General features: G+C 38.7%; 1 protein-coding gene across 2 annotated transcripts in view; it reads right to left on the bottom strand.

Moving 5' to 3' along the window:
* The window catches only part of PTPRO (protein tyrosine phosphatase receptor type O), a 199646-nt gene that overhangs the window by 72199 nt on the left and 111674 nt on the right, over positions 1-15773 (bottom strand). For both annotated transcript variants that reach the window (XM_034781855.1, XM_034781863.1), the window contains exons 3-6: positions 9298-9456; positions 6634-6786; positions 4894-5343; positions 2325-2486 (exon numbers count right to left, since the gene is read on the bottom strand). In XM_034781855.1, coding sequence (XP_034637746.1) covers positions 2325-2486; positions 4894-5343; positions 6634-6786; positions 9298-9456 — 924 coding nt within the window. The remainder of the gene's footprint in view (positions 1-2324; positions 2487-4893; positions 5344-6633; positions 6787-9297; positions 9457-15773) is intronic.

The following is a 15773-nucleotide window of genomic DNA, read 5'->3' as shown; positions in this document are numbered from 1 at the left end:
AGCAGTGACTCTGAAAGAGATTTGGGGTCATGGTGGGTAATCAGATGAAGATGAGCTCCTAGTGTGATGCTGGGGGCCAAAAGAATGAAAGTGATCCTGGGATGCATAAATAGAGCAATCTTGAGCCAGAGTTGAGGGCTTTTATCTCTATATTGAGACTGCTGCTGGAGTACTGCATCCAGTTCTGATCCCATAATTAAAGAAGGAGGTTGAAAATTGGAGAGGGTTCAGAGAAGAGCCATGAGACTGATTTAAGGATTAGAAAACATGCCTTACGGACTCAAGGAGATCAATCTATTTATCTTAAGAAAGAGGAGGTGAAGGGGTGACTTGATTATCTATAAGAACCTACATCAGAAACAAATATTTAATAATGGGCTCTTCAGTCTGGTGGAGAAAGGTCGAATGGCTAAGTTGAAGCTATTCCAATGGGAAATATGGTGTAAATTTTTAAGGGTGAGGGTAATTAACCATTAGAACAATTTAACAAGGGTCATGGTGGATTTTCCATCACTGCCTATTTTAAAACCAAGATTGGATGTTTTGCTAAAAGATCTGCTTTAGGAATTATTTTGGAGAAGTTCTATGGCTTGTGCCATGCAGGAAGCAAGGCTGGCTCCAGGCACCAGCACAGCAAGCAAGTGCTTGGGGCGGCCAACGGAAAGGGGCAGCACATCCGGCAATTCGGCGGCGGGTCCCTCTGTCCTCTTGGAGGGAAGGACCTGCCGCCGAATTGCTGCTGAAGAATGAAGCGGCGATGGTAGAGCTGCCGCCAAAGTGCCACCAATCGCACCTTTTTTCCCCTCCCGCCCACCACTTGGGGTGGCAAAAACACTGAGCCAGCCCTGGCAGGAAGTCAGACTAGATGATCATAATGGTCCTTCTGGCCTTAGAGTCTATGAATTACAAAACCCCACCTTCGGCATTTCATATAGCCTGTAAACATTTATTACATTACTGTATCATTTTAACACAGATAATGCTCTTTGTACACAATGGGCCAAATTCATCCTTGGCATAGCTCCCCTTACGTATTACATCTTTTGAATATTACATTTCCTGGCGGGCACCAACCCTGGCTAGAAGGAATTGTAATTTATTAGGAATAAATTGTATTGTATTTAACAGGAATAAATAAGATTAATTTATATCCCAAACTTTGAGGAGGAGGGTTGGAAATGGGATAGTATAGTCCTGTATTATTGCTATCAAATTTAAAATATAGTATATGAATCTGCTGTTATGCAATATCTATTACTAGCTGGTATCTGAAAAAATTCACAGGGAGGTGAAATTGTCATAGCAGAGGTACTGTGGCACCCCTTCTTGCATCAGCTGTCCCTCTCTTCTTCTCTCTCTTTGGTCTCCAAGAGCAGTTCATTGTTCAGTGATAGAATTTCTGAAACCTTGAAAAAAACATTCCGCTCAAGGCAGCCATCTGGCATGGAAAATTTCATCATGCATAGTTAAAGTTTGGAAAGGTTATAAGCAACTAAAACCAGGGGATTATAATGGAAAGTGTTAGGCATTATAGACAAGAACTATAGGCAATGCTGCCAACTGCATCTATGATATCTAGCTGTAGTATTCTGTCTCTAGATAGGTGCCATTCTCTCAGAGTGGAGGCTGGCTGGTGCTGCACACATTTCTTATCTGTATGGGATTCTGTAGACTGCATTTGTCTGTTCATTTTCTTTTGTGCAAGGTTTGTCTCGCTTTCTTGTTGGTGGAGTTATTCAGGCATCTCATGCACTTGTGTCTGAAAATGTGAACTTGGTCCTCAGATGGGTGAAAGTCTGAGCTAATCTACCTGTATCTCACTTATTGACCTAGCTGTAAGTCGTGATCTAGATTTAAGCTATATGGTGATATTTCACATGGATTACACTGTTTTATAAAACCTACAGTTAACCCTCACCCCCAGAATCCTACAAGTAAATCATCATATAGTTTTCCTAGTTCTGAATTTTGAAGGTTGGGCCTATCTTTCATTTTGTCTGCAAAAGATTCAAGTTCCATGTTCATGTGAGTTCCTTCTTGAACAGCTAGCAATGACTCTACTAGATATTTACCCAACATTTGATTCTTAACACAGACAAGATTGCAGGATAAAGGCCCATGAGGGCAGGTTTGCTTACCTGGTTTCAGTGTATCTTGTTCCCTGCCATATGAAAATTCATGGAGACCAGGCTCTGTTGGGACTGTTGTAGGTTGCAAAGGAGCCTACTAGTTTGATGAATAACCTCATTCAGTGTTTCATTTATCACACCTTATATACTGTTAAAGATACATTGTATGGGTGAAATCATCACTTAGATACTTACTGATGTAAAAACTAAGCGTTTTGGCTGAATGACTTCTCCGAATTTCACAAGATCCAGAGGAACTAAAGGTTGTCACAGATAACTTATATTTCCCCGGTTCTTTCAGTTCAGCAATAAATTCATGAGTATCCTCACCTACCGTCAAAAATTCTGTGGAGTTCTCTAAATCAGGGAAGAAGAAGAAAAAGAAGTGTAAATTAATTGAAATTTGAGAGGGCTCTGGCTACCGAGGAACTGATTTGTATTGGATATGCTAATGCTGCCTCTGCTGCAGGATGAAAAGGTATTGAAGAGGTCTGGATTTATGCAGGTAGTTTTATTCCCTTGCTGTCAGCCCAAGAATAATTAATGACCAAGGCTCACGTATAGGTATAAAGTAATAATAGACCATGGTCAAAATTTCACTCAGTAACACTGATGATTAAGTAAGATTGTCGTGACCATGAAACACTTGAAAGTGAAAAACAATGTAGTGGGGAAGAAAAGGGTTTGCTATTTTTTCTTCTCTCCCCTTATTGTTCTGAAAAATTTCCCTGCCCCAAACAGCAGAAAGTCTAAGAAAACTGCTGTCAGAAAGGGTCAGTTGAAAAATCATCTGGAGAAGTGAATGAAAAAATCTCTAGCGCAGGTTACCTCACTGTTGTTTTATGATACATTAAAGGCCCTCTCCCATATCCCACCAACCACCCCCTAAACACCCTACAGAACATGTTTTTCAGCTTTCCATTTAGAGAAACTTTTGCCTGAAGATAGCCTATATTTTCTCTCTCTCTTTCTCTCTCTTTTACTTTAGGCTCCATAGGGAAACTTCTCCACAGGCAGGGACAGCTGGATGATGCAATAGATCTTTTTAATCTCTACATTCTATGGGCTTGATTCTGCTCTCACTGACACCAGTGTAGATATGGAGTAACTACAATGAAGTCAGTGGAGCAATCTTTACACCACTGTAAAACTGGTGTAAAAAAAAAGAGAATTAAGTCCTATGATCCCTTCCCTCCCCCACTTAGGACTTGTAGACACGGGGAAGCTGTTGCAAAATAAGCTAGCGTGTGAATTTAAAAGTACAAGAGCTATTCCACAGTAACTCCCCACACGGACACTTTTATTGTGTACTCAGTGCCTTTTTGTGCTTAAGCCACTTCCAAAAGCTATTCCACAATAGCTATTTTTGGCTAGCTCATAGGTAGACAAGCCCTAAGGATATTTACATGAAAAGTTGATCCATGTTGTTTAAGCATTTCATCTGTTTGCATTGTTCACGTCCAACCTGAAGTCCCCATGCTTTGCTTGTGAGCCTCATAATCAACTCCTAGGGAGCTTGTGACTTCACAATAGATACAGCACTTAGACTCGACAAAAGGAGTAAACAGTATGCACATGTGAAACTCCTGTGCAACAAGAATCCTATTGAAAGCATCTTTAGTAGTATAAAAAGATGAGATATTTAAAAATAATAATGTACAGGGCAACACTCTTACAGTGAAATAAGATAGTGGGCAGAACCTCTTCACTATGGCCCAAAATCAAGTTGTCTCTTCTGTGCGTGTATGCAAGAAAAAAGCTGGCCAAGCGGCATGTGACTCTAGCTTCCTCAAAACCCCTGAGTTCACACTCCATGGTCAAAGCTATAGAAGGGTGTTTCAGAGGGGTGTTCCAGGGTCCTCCTTAACCCAGAAACCCTGTCTCTTACGGAAATTACTCCTGATTTGGTAGCTCCATATGAGACTACAGCCTGGTCACAATGCAGATTTATGTTAATGCTGCTTTGCCAGTAACAACAAGCTTACCAATTCTCATGATTTTATTGCGAGTCTTGCAATATTTGATGTTTTTCATAATGCCTCAGATCATGTTATTTTGTAAGAATCTCAGCTTTCATTAAAAAGAAAGCGGGGCGGGATTCATTTTGGCAGAAAAAAAGCTTGAAAATGTGAACCAGAAAGGCTCAAAACCCTAAAAGGCAAATAAAAAAACCCAAATTTTAAATTCTCATGATTCTTGAACACTTGGAGTAAGCAATAATAATGTAGCCTGAGCTTTTGCCCAGAACTCAAAGTGAATCAAAGTGAATTTATTAATACAATATTTGGTTAGCTCTCGTTACAAATGTGTGTGAGTTGCACAAGTATGAGCTCAGAGCAGCTGAGATCTGGTTCCCATGTTTAGATTTCATTTCTCCACGTCACTGCACTCACTACTGGTCCTGAATGAAATAAGAAAGATCATAGCAGGTGGAAACAGAAAGGACCTATTAGAGCATCACGTTAATCTCTCCTGACAATGCAGGGAATATGTAGACTATGTCAGAACTTAAATTGATGCTATGTTTCATCTTAGTCAGGAAGAACCCACATGATACAGGAGAACTTCTTGTAGTATTTCCAGCCTGACCAGAAACAAGAAACACCGTACATTATACAACGAATGCATATTCTTATCTCCATCCCAGTTTTGCAGACACAAGAAATCTGAATTAAAATACTTAAGGTTTGCTATCCCCTAATTATTCTGAGGAGAAGAATTCACCACTAGGAAGGATATAAAAAAGGCCTGGGTTTTACTTTACCTTCTCTTTCAATGTTAATATGAAATCCATCAAATGCCGTGGGTGGTTTTGGTGGCAACCAGCTTAGCACCATTTGCACAGGGAGGAAAGATGGAGTTCCTGGTGTAAGTTTCCCTGACATGCTGGCTGTACTGGTGTTCTCATATTCACTGGGAACTACATTGACAAACTCATCTTCACTTTCTGACGAATCGGCTTCATTAGTCCACCAGTATGGTTGGGATGTAGTTGTGTAATCAGTGCTGTTATAGTGGTAATCAGGCCATGCATAAGAGGTGTTTGCTGAGGGAATTTCAGTGGGGTCATTAGAAAAATGGGTAAGTTTATCTTGCCCTATTACATCCTGTGGTCCCATGAATGATTCTTCTGGGAAATTCCCACTGTGTTCCTCCCAGTTATTCTTGTTCATATGTACAATCTGGACAGAAATATTTCGAGGAGGGTAGGGAACTAGAAGAGAAAAGATTTAAAAAAATATATGTATGTTTAATATACCCCTACAGCAGTTAGTTAATTCATCATGGAAATTAGCATGTCTAGTTTGCAGCAAGAGAAAATACACAATATTTTGAAATTCTTTGTTCTTTCTATTAAGATTCTTTTCTTGCTTATACAGGTATAAGCCAAGACTAACTCCATGTGGGTAAAACTAACATAAAGGGAGAGAAGAATCAGGGCTAGAGCATACAGGAATGTAGTAATGTAGATGTGGGGACACTGTAATAAATTTGCTCATGAATAGCCCAACTAAGTTGCTCTGATGTGAGAACATGAGTAAAAATAATCAAGAGTGTGTTTGTAAGTTGGGCTCTTTGTTTCTTTCGTTGTACCTTTTAAATCCTCTTGTACATGGAAAATTATTTTTGTGGAACTGTGAAAGGGTTGAGAAATACAGAAAAAATATCTTAATACACCGCACAACAACTCATGATGTAAAATGTCATCCTGATCACTATATGGCTTTTCCCTCATAATTTTAGCAGCCAGCTTTGTGCAAACATCTAGAATGAAGTTAACACTTTATGTCAAGGGAAAGCTTGATCTTAAAATTTCAGATGATACACAGCATGGGTTTCTAACTGGAGCATTTTGTACAATAGCTGCTGTAATAGATTGCAACCACATTCAGTACCTTTGTGGATTGTACTGTATTAAATTTATGAATGTTCTGTGTAACATTGTGGGCTAGGAATTGTATTTACCTTCATGGGGGGAGGATTACTGCAGTTCATCCAGGAACTGAAAAACAGTGGGGAGTGATTACTGAGATCCCTGAGATCGTAAACAGCTCCAGAGAAGTATTACCTCTTGGGTGGTTGTTATATACTGGTTCCAACAGGTACGAAAGGCGCAAGGGGAACAAAGAAAGGGTTTTGGTATAAAAGGCTGAGTTTAAACAGTAGGGGCCCCAACACTTGCTGAAAGGTTGGAAGGACTTCGGCCTGTCAGGGCCCCATAGGATTGATGGCCAATTTCTGAACCTTTTGTTATCTGCTGTATGTTTTCTCTCTATTCCTTTACCCTTAAATAAATATATTCTGCTGTGGAAAGAGTTGTGTGGTAATTTGTAACTGCTGGCAAATTGCTTCTTATCCCTGGAGAGAAAGCCTAGAATATCTTGTTTTAGGCAGTACGTACTTTTTATAAGCAAATTTCATAATGGAAACATTGAGACATTACCCCTTGCACAGTGTTGCATGTAGACATGCTGTCAACGGTATATATATACATTTTCTTCACCTGTTCTGTGCTGTTTGGGTTCATGCCTGACACCGCTATATTCCACTAGGGTGCTTTTGTTGAATGTTGCTTCCGACACCAACTGAAATGTGATGTTGCTGTAGCATATTCCTGGCAGCCAGTGATTGAAAACTGTTTTACCTTTAAAGAAATCTGTAGAAGGGCAAAAAACACACAAACAAAAAACCAACAACCCGACTTACATTAAATGTTCACTTTCAGATAATATGGTGGCACACTTTAAACGAGCGGTGTTCTGGATGTTTAACATAGGTTAGCCCAGTCTAAGTGATAAAATCCCAATAATTGAGTTTGCCAGTGTTTTTCCTGATTGTCAAAGGTACTTAGATGCAAAAAGCAGCAAAATGAACATGAACCATTTTCCTGGGAAAGATAATTGCAACTGGCAACCCTGTTCAACATGATATTAGCATAGCGAAGAACAGCTGATAAAAAGACAAAAAGCTTCCAAATCCCTGTAACTACTGCATACAAACGTTCCCTGGTCTTCTAGTGAATTAAGACATCATGTTCAGGATAAGATAGTCAGTGGACAACTTTCATAGTACACATAACAGAAATGGGCTCAGTTTGTAATGACGAGATCTGGGTTAATCTCTAACATTAATGCATGTGGGAGTCGGGAGAATCAGGGCTATTTGGGGGTGGGGACTTTGTGGCTGATTAATGCCTGCCTCAAATAATTAAATAAAAAGCCAGGGTGCATTTATTTATTTATAGCAGTAGCATAGCCATGAAGTCAACAAATATTGCTGCTGATTTCACTCCTTCCCCTACCCCTTGGAATAGCATTGCATGGCAACTCTTCATAGTGATTTTATGTATTATGCATCCAATAAAATTCATTTGCTTGTTAGGACAATTCTGCTGGCTATTGTGCAATTCTGAGCAAATAAGGTAGCTACACGATTAACCCTTTGGGGGCTGTGTATATATCCATATCCTTTTGTCACCTTTCAGAGTTTTTCTCCCAGGACAAGCTTATTTGCATCTGATACTATAGACAGTACTAATTCAATGGGAGTACCTTCAGATTTAAACTAGCATAACTGAAGGTAGAATATGATCTGATTCATTGTCATCACATTGCCATGGAATGTTAGATGTGATTACGTTTTCCCAGCCCAAAATACTTTCAGGGTAACATTCAGTAAATTGCAGATGATTCTGCAAAACTGGCTGAAAACTCAATGAAGCACATCTTTTTACCAACACATTCATTGGGATGGCACTTTTCCATAGGCGTATTTCCCCTTTAGGAGGAGAGTCTAAGCCTAGAAAATTTCAGCCCAAAAGGTGAATATTTCAGAAACTTAAGAATGAGTGGAGACAAAAATCTTATAATGGAAACTGTTTTGCAGCAACTGTAGCCGTTCCTGCCAAAGATTCACTTATCACGGAAACAGACCTAGCTGTGGTATGGATTGTGGGAACAGACACCAACCTTGCCCAACAGGTTAAGAAAGAAATTAAGAATTATTTTCCATTTGACACCCGAGGAAGCGTTTATGTGCTCTGTCAGAAGAATATAATTTCCTGAGCTGTGATATACAGTAGAACCTCAGAGTTATGAACTGACCAGTCAACCACACACCGCATTTGGAACCGGAAGTACACACTCAAGCAGCAGCAGAGACCGCCACTCCCCCTCCCCCACCCCAAAAGCAAATACAGTACAGTATCATGTTAAATGTAAACTATTTTAAAAAATAAAAGGGAAAGCAGCATTTTTCTTCTGCATAGTAAAGTTTCAAAGCTGTATTATCTCAATGTTCAGTTGTAAACTTTTGAAAGAGCCAACGTAACGTTTTGTTTAGCGTTACAAACAACCTCCAGTCCTGAGGTGTTCGTCACTCTGAGGTTCTACTGCAGCTGCAGCACTGGCGCTAGCACTCTGCTTGTGTAGGAAGTGCTAGTGGTCTTCAGTCAGGACCATTGTTTTATGTCTCTTTGTCAGTCAACTGTTATCTTATTTTAAGCCTTTCTGAGCTAATAGCTCGTTCCAATGTTACAATTCATAACAATAATAACGTCTACAGTTAGCTGTTCAATCAACTAATCTTTGGTCTTGGGCACTCGGGGTGAAATCCTGGCTTTTGCCACTGACATCAATATGGCCAGAATTTCACCCTAGATCACCACATGAGTTCTATAAACTACATTGTAGCTCTCCTTCTTTCTGACTTTTTGGCTACAGAACAGCACCAAAAGAAAAGATTAGAACACGTTTTGGATTCCAGTGAACACCTTTATTTTGAGGTGTCATAAATTGGGAACCCCTTGTCCAATTAACTTCAGTTTGAATGGGAAAATTCTATCCAACCTCAGTGTTCATGTACCAATACTGAGGACAATATTCCTTTCTCTGTGGATTTTAGAGCTAGGATGGGAATTGGGCTTAAAATTGAAGATGAGTGGCCATCTCAACTACGGAGAGGCTACTACCTCTCTATAACATATAGGCTATTTAAATAGGTAGTTATAACATCATTAGAATCACTAATTACTTAAACCTACAGGTCACTTGGCACTCCTTTTTATTTTCCTGTAGATTCAACTGCAATAAATTAAGTGTCAATAGATGGTAGATATTTAGATTAACCATATTTGCATTGTTTTCAATAGTTTTTTTCTTCTTCCTACCTTTGTATAACATTGTTCTATAGTCTTTGCCTTCCCAATAGCTTATGTTTACTCTGGTGAAAACATTGTACTTCTCTGGATACTGAATTTCAAACAACACTCCTGTTTCTGGAGATGGTTTGTAGTCATAGATAGAAACGCTGCTTATGGGAAGAGGTTCTAAAAGACATACAAAGAAACAAGCAGAAAAGGGGAAGAAAGGAACATTTTTAGGCATACAGAAAAGGAGAGAGAAGCTTTTACCTAATTTTACCCCCCTAAGAAATCACATTATCCACTTCCATATGGCACAGAAATTCTTAGATGCATTGGTTGAAATCCTGGCCTTGATGAAGACAACGGCAAACCCACCATTGACTTCACTGAGGCCAGAATTTCTGTCCATGTGTCCCCAGCTCATTCACTATCCACAAAGCTTATTCCTCTCAGAGGATGAATTTACCCGTATGCTGAGAGCCAGCAGAAAGCCTGTGCAGCATTGAAGTCCAACTCAAGCCCTCAAAGTTGAAGGTTAAATAGGAGGTAAGTGGAGCATAGTCTGTGTGCTGGCTCTCTGCAATTTGATTGAATTTCACCTTTATTACTTGTCTTCAGATCAAAGATGGGCCCTGACTATAAACAAACAAACAAAAACAAACAAACAAAAATTTGAGGGTAGAACAGGGTGAATAACAATTTTTTTCAGTTCACTGGCAATTTCATAAAAAGATTGGAAAAAGTTGTTTCAAGTCAAACCAAAAATGAAAACTTTCAGTTTTCAGCAAATTAGAAAGTTGGAAAAAACAGTTTTGGTTCAAATGAAACATTTTGTGCAACCCAAAATGAAATGTTTCATTAGGATTTTGAGCATTTTTTAAATGTTTTAAATTTTTGTAAATAAAATAACTGGAAATTTTGGAATGAAAAGTTGTTCATAATTTTGAAAATGTCAAATTGCAAAATGTTTTTGTATTGCTGAACCTAAATTTTTCACTGAAAAAATTTTTGGTCAGAAAATTTCACTCTGCTCTACTTTGGGATGCTTATAAGCGTGATGTGGTTCTGAACTTTTCGGCTCATTCCCATCTCTACAGCAAAAGGGTATCAATGCAATGACAAAGCAGGAAACACAAGACTTTCATATCTTCTAGAGTAAAAAAAAATATATTACTTTCTATGTTTATATGTTCTTGTTTCTGTCTGTCTATTTTAGGTATTTACATGGCCCCCATTACCGTAGTATCTCAGTGTCTCATGATCTTCAGTGTGTTTATTATCAGAATACTCCTGTTATCACCTCTGTTTTACAGATGGGGAACTGACTCACAGAGTTTAAGTGACTTGCCCAAGGTCACACAGGAAGTCTGTGGAGCACAGAATTGAATCCTAGTCTTTTCAAGTTCCAGCACTGGCCCTTCTTTTGTCTAGTCCTGTTATAAAGTAAGAAAAATTGGTCCCAGATCCTCAACTGTTTTTCATAAATCAGCAAAGTTCCATTAATTGCAGAGGAAGATTGCTGGCCAATAACTCTCGTGTGCTGTGCTTATTGTTCATTGTGATGTGACTCTGTGGCGATTGCACAATGATGATATCAGTTTATATCAGATGAGAATCTGGTCCAGTATTCATAATATTGGAGCCACAATTTTGTTAAATTTTTCGCTACCTGCAAAATCAGTCTATGGCTTCATATGTTTCTCAGCTAGGACAGACTTTCCAACATGCTTTCATAATGTGTGATTTGGCCAGACATACAAATAATGGACAACATTTTTAGTCAGAGTTTTTCCACACAACCATTTTAATAATTCACTTTACACCCAATGTTCTCAGTAACTGCTTCTACACTTATGATCTAGGCTTTTTAGCTCTCCAATACTTGTTGGACACAGACTGAAAAATACCAGATGTTCAGTATCAATTATTATTATTTGTACTACAGCAGCACCTAGAAGGCCCAACAACTGAGATCAGGGCCCCATTGTGCTAGGCCCTATATAAAACACTAGTAAGAGATATTCCTTTCCCTAAAGGGCTTACAATCTAAATAGCAAAGATAAAGGGTTGGAGAAAAGAAGTATAATCTCTATTTTACTAAGGCACAGAGATATTAAATGATTAGTCAAAGACTGCAAAGCTAGTACCAGTACAGTACCTTAACGACAAGATCATCTGTCCTCATTACTACCTTCTGCCAGATCAACCAGTTCAAACAGATTAAAAAACAAGCCAAGGTGGCCCATGAAGAAGTTGGCATAATGGGGAGCCAACCTACTATCCATGGCTTTCCCATGGTTTGGACAAAGTGTTTGTTGTTGAATGTAAAATTGTTATGGGTGAGAATGAAATGGATGGGTTTGGTAATGTGTTTGCAATGGATATCTGAGGCTTGTTCATTGTCTCGTGAATATTTGAGGAAGATAGCTGTGCTGCCATGGTGAGGGATGTTGATGTATAGGGAAGTGACATCCATGGTGGCACGGATGGTGTTCTAAGGGAGACTGTTAATGATGCAGAGTTTGTGGAGGAAGTCAGTTGTGTCCTAGAGGAATCTGGCCCTTTGCATGGTGAGTGTTTTGAGGATAGTTTCTATGAGTTCCAATATTCCTTCAGTAGAGCGCTGTGGCCAGACATGATGGGTCTGCTTGGGTTCCCTTGTATCTTAGCAATCATGTACAAGGTCCTTGGAGTGGGCTTGTGGGGGATGAGTTTGTTGAGTTTTTCTTGGAGTTCTTTGGGGAAGAATTTTATGTTATCCTGAAATCCCTGGGTAAATTATGGCATGAGATCTTCTCGGATTTCTTAATAGTAGGTGCTGTCAGAGAGTTGTCGGTTGGCCTTGTTAACATAGTCAACACAGTTGAGGACTATGATGGTGCCCTCTTTGTCTGCTGGTTTGATTGCTAACTGGTGATTAGATTTCAGTGACTGTGTAGCATAGCTGTCCCCTCATCGGTGGAGAGATTGTGGTAGATATAATGTGACTTTTTTTTAAGGATTTCAGTCAATTCTTTTCCTAAAGCAATCAATGTAATGATCAAAAATGTGGTTTTGTCCACTCTGTGGTGTCCAGTCAGATTACCTTTTTTTTTTTTATGATTATAGGTTGGGACATGGTAATTGTGAGTGGTGTTATCATTGTTGTGAAATAATTCTTTGAGGTGGAGTTGGTGGAAGAACTCTTCTAGTACTTCACATATTAGTATAGTATCAGGTTCTGTGATGGAGTCCCTAAGAGAGTACAGATAATCCAGTTCCACTTAGGGGTTTTATGATGTTTGGGTGTCATGTAGTGTACGTGTAGTAAGTACTGGTGCCACTGTTTCTTCCGGAGGTGGTATTCTGTAGGTCGTGGAGTAGTTTTAGTTGGTCCCACTTTCTGTTTTTGTGTTGGATGGATGGATGTCACAAGGTTTTTGTTTGTTTGTTTTTTGTTTTTTAATAATAGTTTTGGATTTCTTGCATGATTTCTATGTGACTTTCCTGATTTTTCTCTTTCAGTGTTTGGGAGAATATGATGATTTCTTGTTTGAGGTGGTCTCAGATTTCTTGATTCAGCTGGGACAGGAAACAGAAGTCACAAATTTCTAGAAAGAAGGCAGTGAGTTTGGCATTTCTGTCCTAGTTGAAATCAGAGCATACTGGTCTTCTTGGAAAATAGAGTGAAAAATCCCATGAGATGAGACTATTTTCTACACCAAAAAGCATTGACTTACTGCACCTAAACATCCACACATTTGAATACCTACTACTTATTCAAACTGAATCTCCAGGACTCTCAAACACCAGTACATATTGTAGTGTGTGGAGTCCATGAAAAATATTGCTGACAACTCCTGATTTAATAGCCCAGAAATAGATAACAGCAAAAGCAGGTCACAAAATACAAAGCCTTCCATCTTCTTTCTATTGAGTCTATTCCCATCTCTTCAACTGAAATAAGTGGCTGATCTGGTTATCCACATGACCACAGGGTGCATAAGAGCTCTTACACATGATAGTGCTTAAAATATCAATAACAACGTCTGAACAGTACAACTCTTAGCTGCAAGTCATCTTTCACTATCGTGGGTCTGCCTTGGGCTCTTTCTTCTATTATCTCATTCAGATTTTGGCCTTCCTTATTATTGTAATAATTACGGCAACTTTCCAAGTCAGTGATTGAATTATCCAGTTATTTCTTCCTAGGACAAATCAAATAAAGGGTAGAAGTTGTATTCATTTTTAATTCAAATTATTTTGGTTCCTGATGTTTTGATTTAATTAGACTATGATTGAATTAAGTGGAAGATGCTATGGATTGCCTTTCCTGCTGTTATGTTTCATTTATCTTCCTCTCTCTTTGGCTTGAGAAAGATGCTAGCACAGTAATGTGAGTGAGAACATGGAATTCAGAGCATCTCCCATCAGCCTATTCCCTCTGGCACCAAGTCTCCTAATCTAAGCCAATTTCACACTATGAAATTACAGGGACACTCTATAGATAAAAATAATGTTCTGTTTTTAATTTCTCATAACTTGGGTTACTAGCAGCTCTCTAGGTTATTAAAGCTTAATAAATATGTATACTATTTTCCTTTTCATCATATGCATTTAATTTATCACACTATGTGAAGAATGAAATTAGTGACTGGTCAGTTTCACTTCCCTGCTCTCTCAGCATTTAGGGCCCAATCTAGCACCCAATCTTTCAATTTCCTTAAATGACCCTTAACAAATACCTAAAACAATTGTATTAGAAAGATGCCAAAGTGCTTGGGTTTCCAACACGTCAAAGGAATATTTTAGAACAGTGTCTCTCACCCTATGCATTCCATTTGCATTCCATATTCTAAAAATAATACAATATTCTATAAATCTTAAGGTTTTATTTGTGGCACAAAAATAATTTTTTTGAAGTGCTAAAACCTACACTTGGGCATAGATGATTTCAGTGTCTCTTTTAAATAAGATTTAATAAATGTATTCACACACAGTGTCCTTTCATTTTTAGATTCTCATAGTATATTATGCCCGTGCACAGCAGTTTGCAGGATCAGGACCTCCACCCATACCTGAACTTTAAATAGCCTGCTTGTGTTTAGGATGCACACAATTGTGTTTCTTCTGTAGGTCTGAGAATCTGCTGCTCCCATAGCAACCAATTTCTCCTCTTGTCTATTGAAATTTTAACGTCATCATTTCGCCTGGACTCCCTTGCCCTTTTGTATTTAATCTGTTACCTGCATTATGCAAATGGCATGTGAGAATAATGGAAGTTGCAAACCTCCTTCTCAAAACCTAGACCAATTTCAGATGCTAAAGCCTCCAGTCAGTGCCAGTCACATTAAAGTTTTATACAGCTGTTTCAAACCAAGAAAAAAAACCCTGTACATTGAATATTACCTCCACCCTCCAACCAAATTTCCCAAATAAATTGCTTTTTAATGTTCGTAAATCTGCATGCCCTACATTCTGAATTCATTATGGGTTGCCATGCTAAGGTGGATGAAGTATTACACATGGTTCCTAGAAATGGGCCAGGGATTAACTCCCTTACCCATTGCACCCAAAAATAGATTAATGACTGACATTTATATTCCATAGAGAAGAATCCAAGAGCATTTTTACGAAAGTAAGGCCACCATACTGCTGACATGTTCTCACATGTGGTGTAATTTTGCACACAAGTAGTCCCATTTGAAGTCAATGGGGCTACTGACATAAATAAATTATCAACAGGCATAAGTTTCTGCAGAATCAAATTATTATTTATTTGTATCATGTTATTGCCTATATGCCCCAACCAGGATAACAGCTCCATTTTGTTCCATCACTAAAATGCAGCCACCTCTGGGGTGAAATGCAGCAGCTATTTAATGTATGCAGCCACATCACATTAAGATTTCGGATAGGTAATGAAGAACACCATCGCAACTGTATGGAGAATTTAAGCAGAGATACCGACTGGAATGTTCCAGTGTGACTAGTGATTTGGGGTGCCTCAAATTCTATGGGCCCAACTTAGTACACCTTAGAGATGAGAGATATCAAAATTGGGGCCTCCATGTTTAACACAACCCAAAAACTCTTTCAAAAAGTTTTACATTTCATCTGAGAGACAGCACCCAACCTCCTCTATGGCACAGATTCTATGAAGCTTTGGAGGGAAGAATGGCATCTACTGAATCAATAGTGCCATTTCCTGCAGCATCTACTTTGACATTCAAGTATTAACCAGTTCCAATATGGATTGCTTTCTAAGAACTGATGAAATTACAGTCCTCAAAAGGTACAGCTATAGGGCACTAGGGAGGAAGGAAGAAAAGAAAAAGATCTATGGGCAGAATTCTCTTTATACAAACTATTTTTTCAAAGTTTTCCCATGAGTAGTCAGTGGCTTTTGGAAAGCTAAGATATTTTACAACCCTAATCTTCTAGTTACAGGGCAAAACAAATATCAAGCAGAGCAGTTCTTAATGGTATCATGTGTCCTGATTTAATTTCCCAGTTGAAAT

This window comes from Trachemys scripta, chromosome 1 (assembly GCF_013100865.1).
Source record: "Trachemys scripta elegans isolate TJP31775 chromosome 1, CAS_Tse_1.0, whole genome shotgun sequence".
Classification (NCBI taxonomy): domain Eukaryota; kingdom Metazoa; phylum Chordata; order Testudines; family Emydidae; genus Trachemys; species Trachemys scripta.
This window is presented reverse-complemented; position numbering and strand designations above follow the sequence as displayed.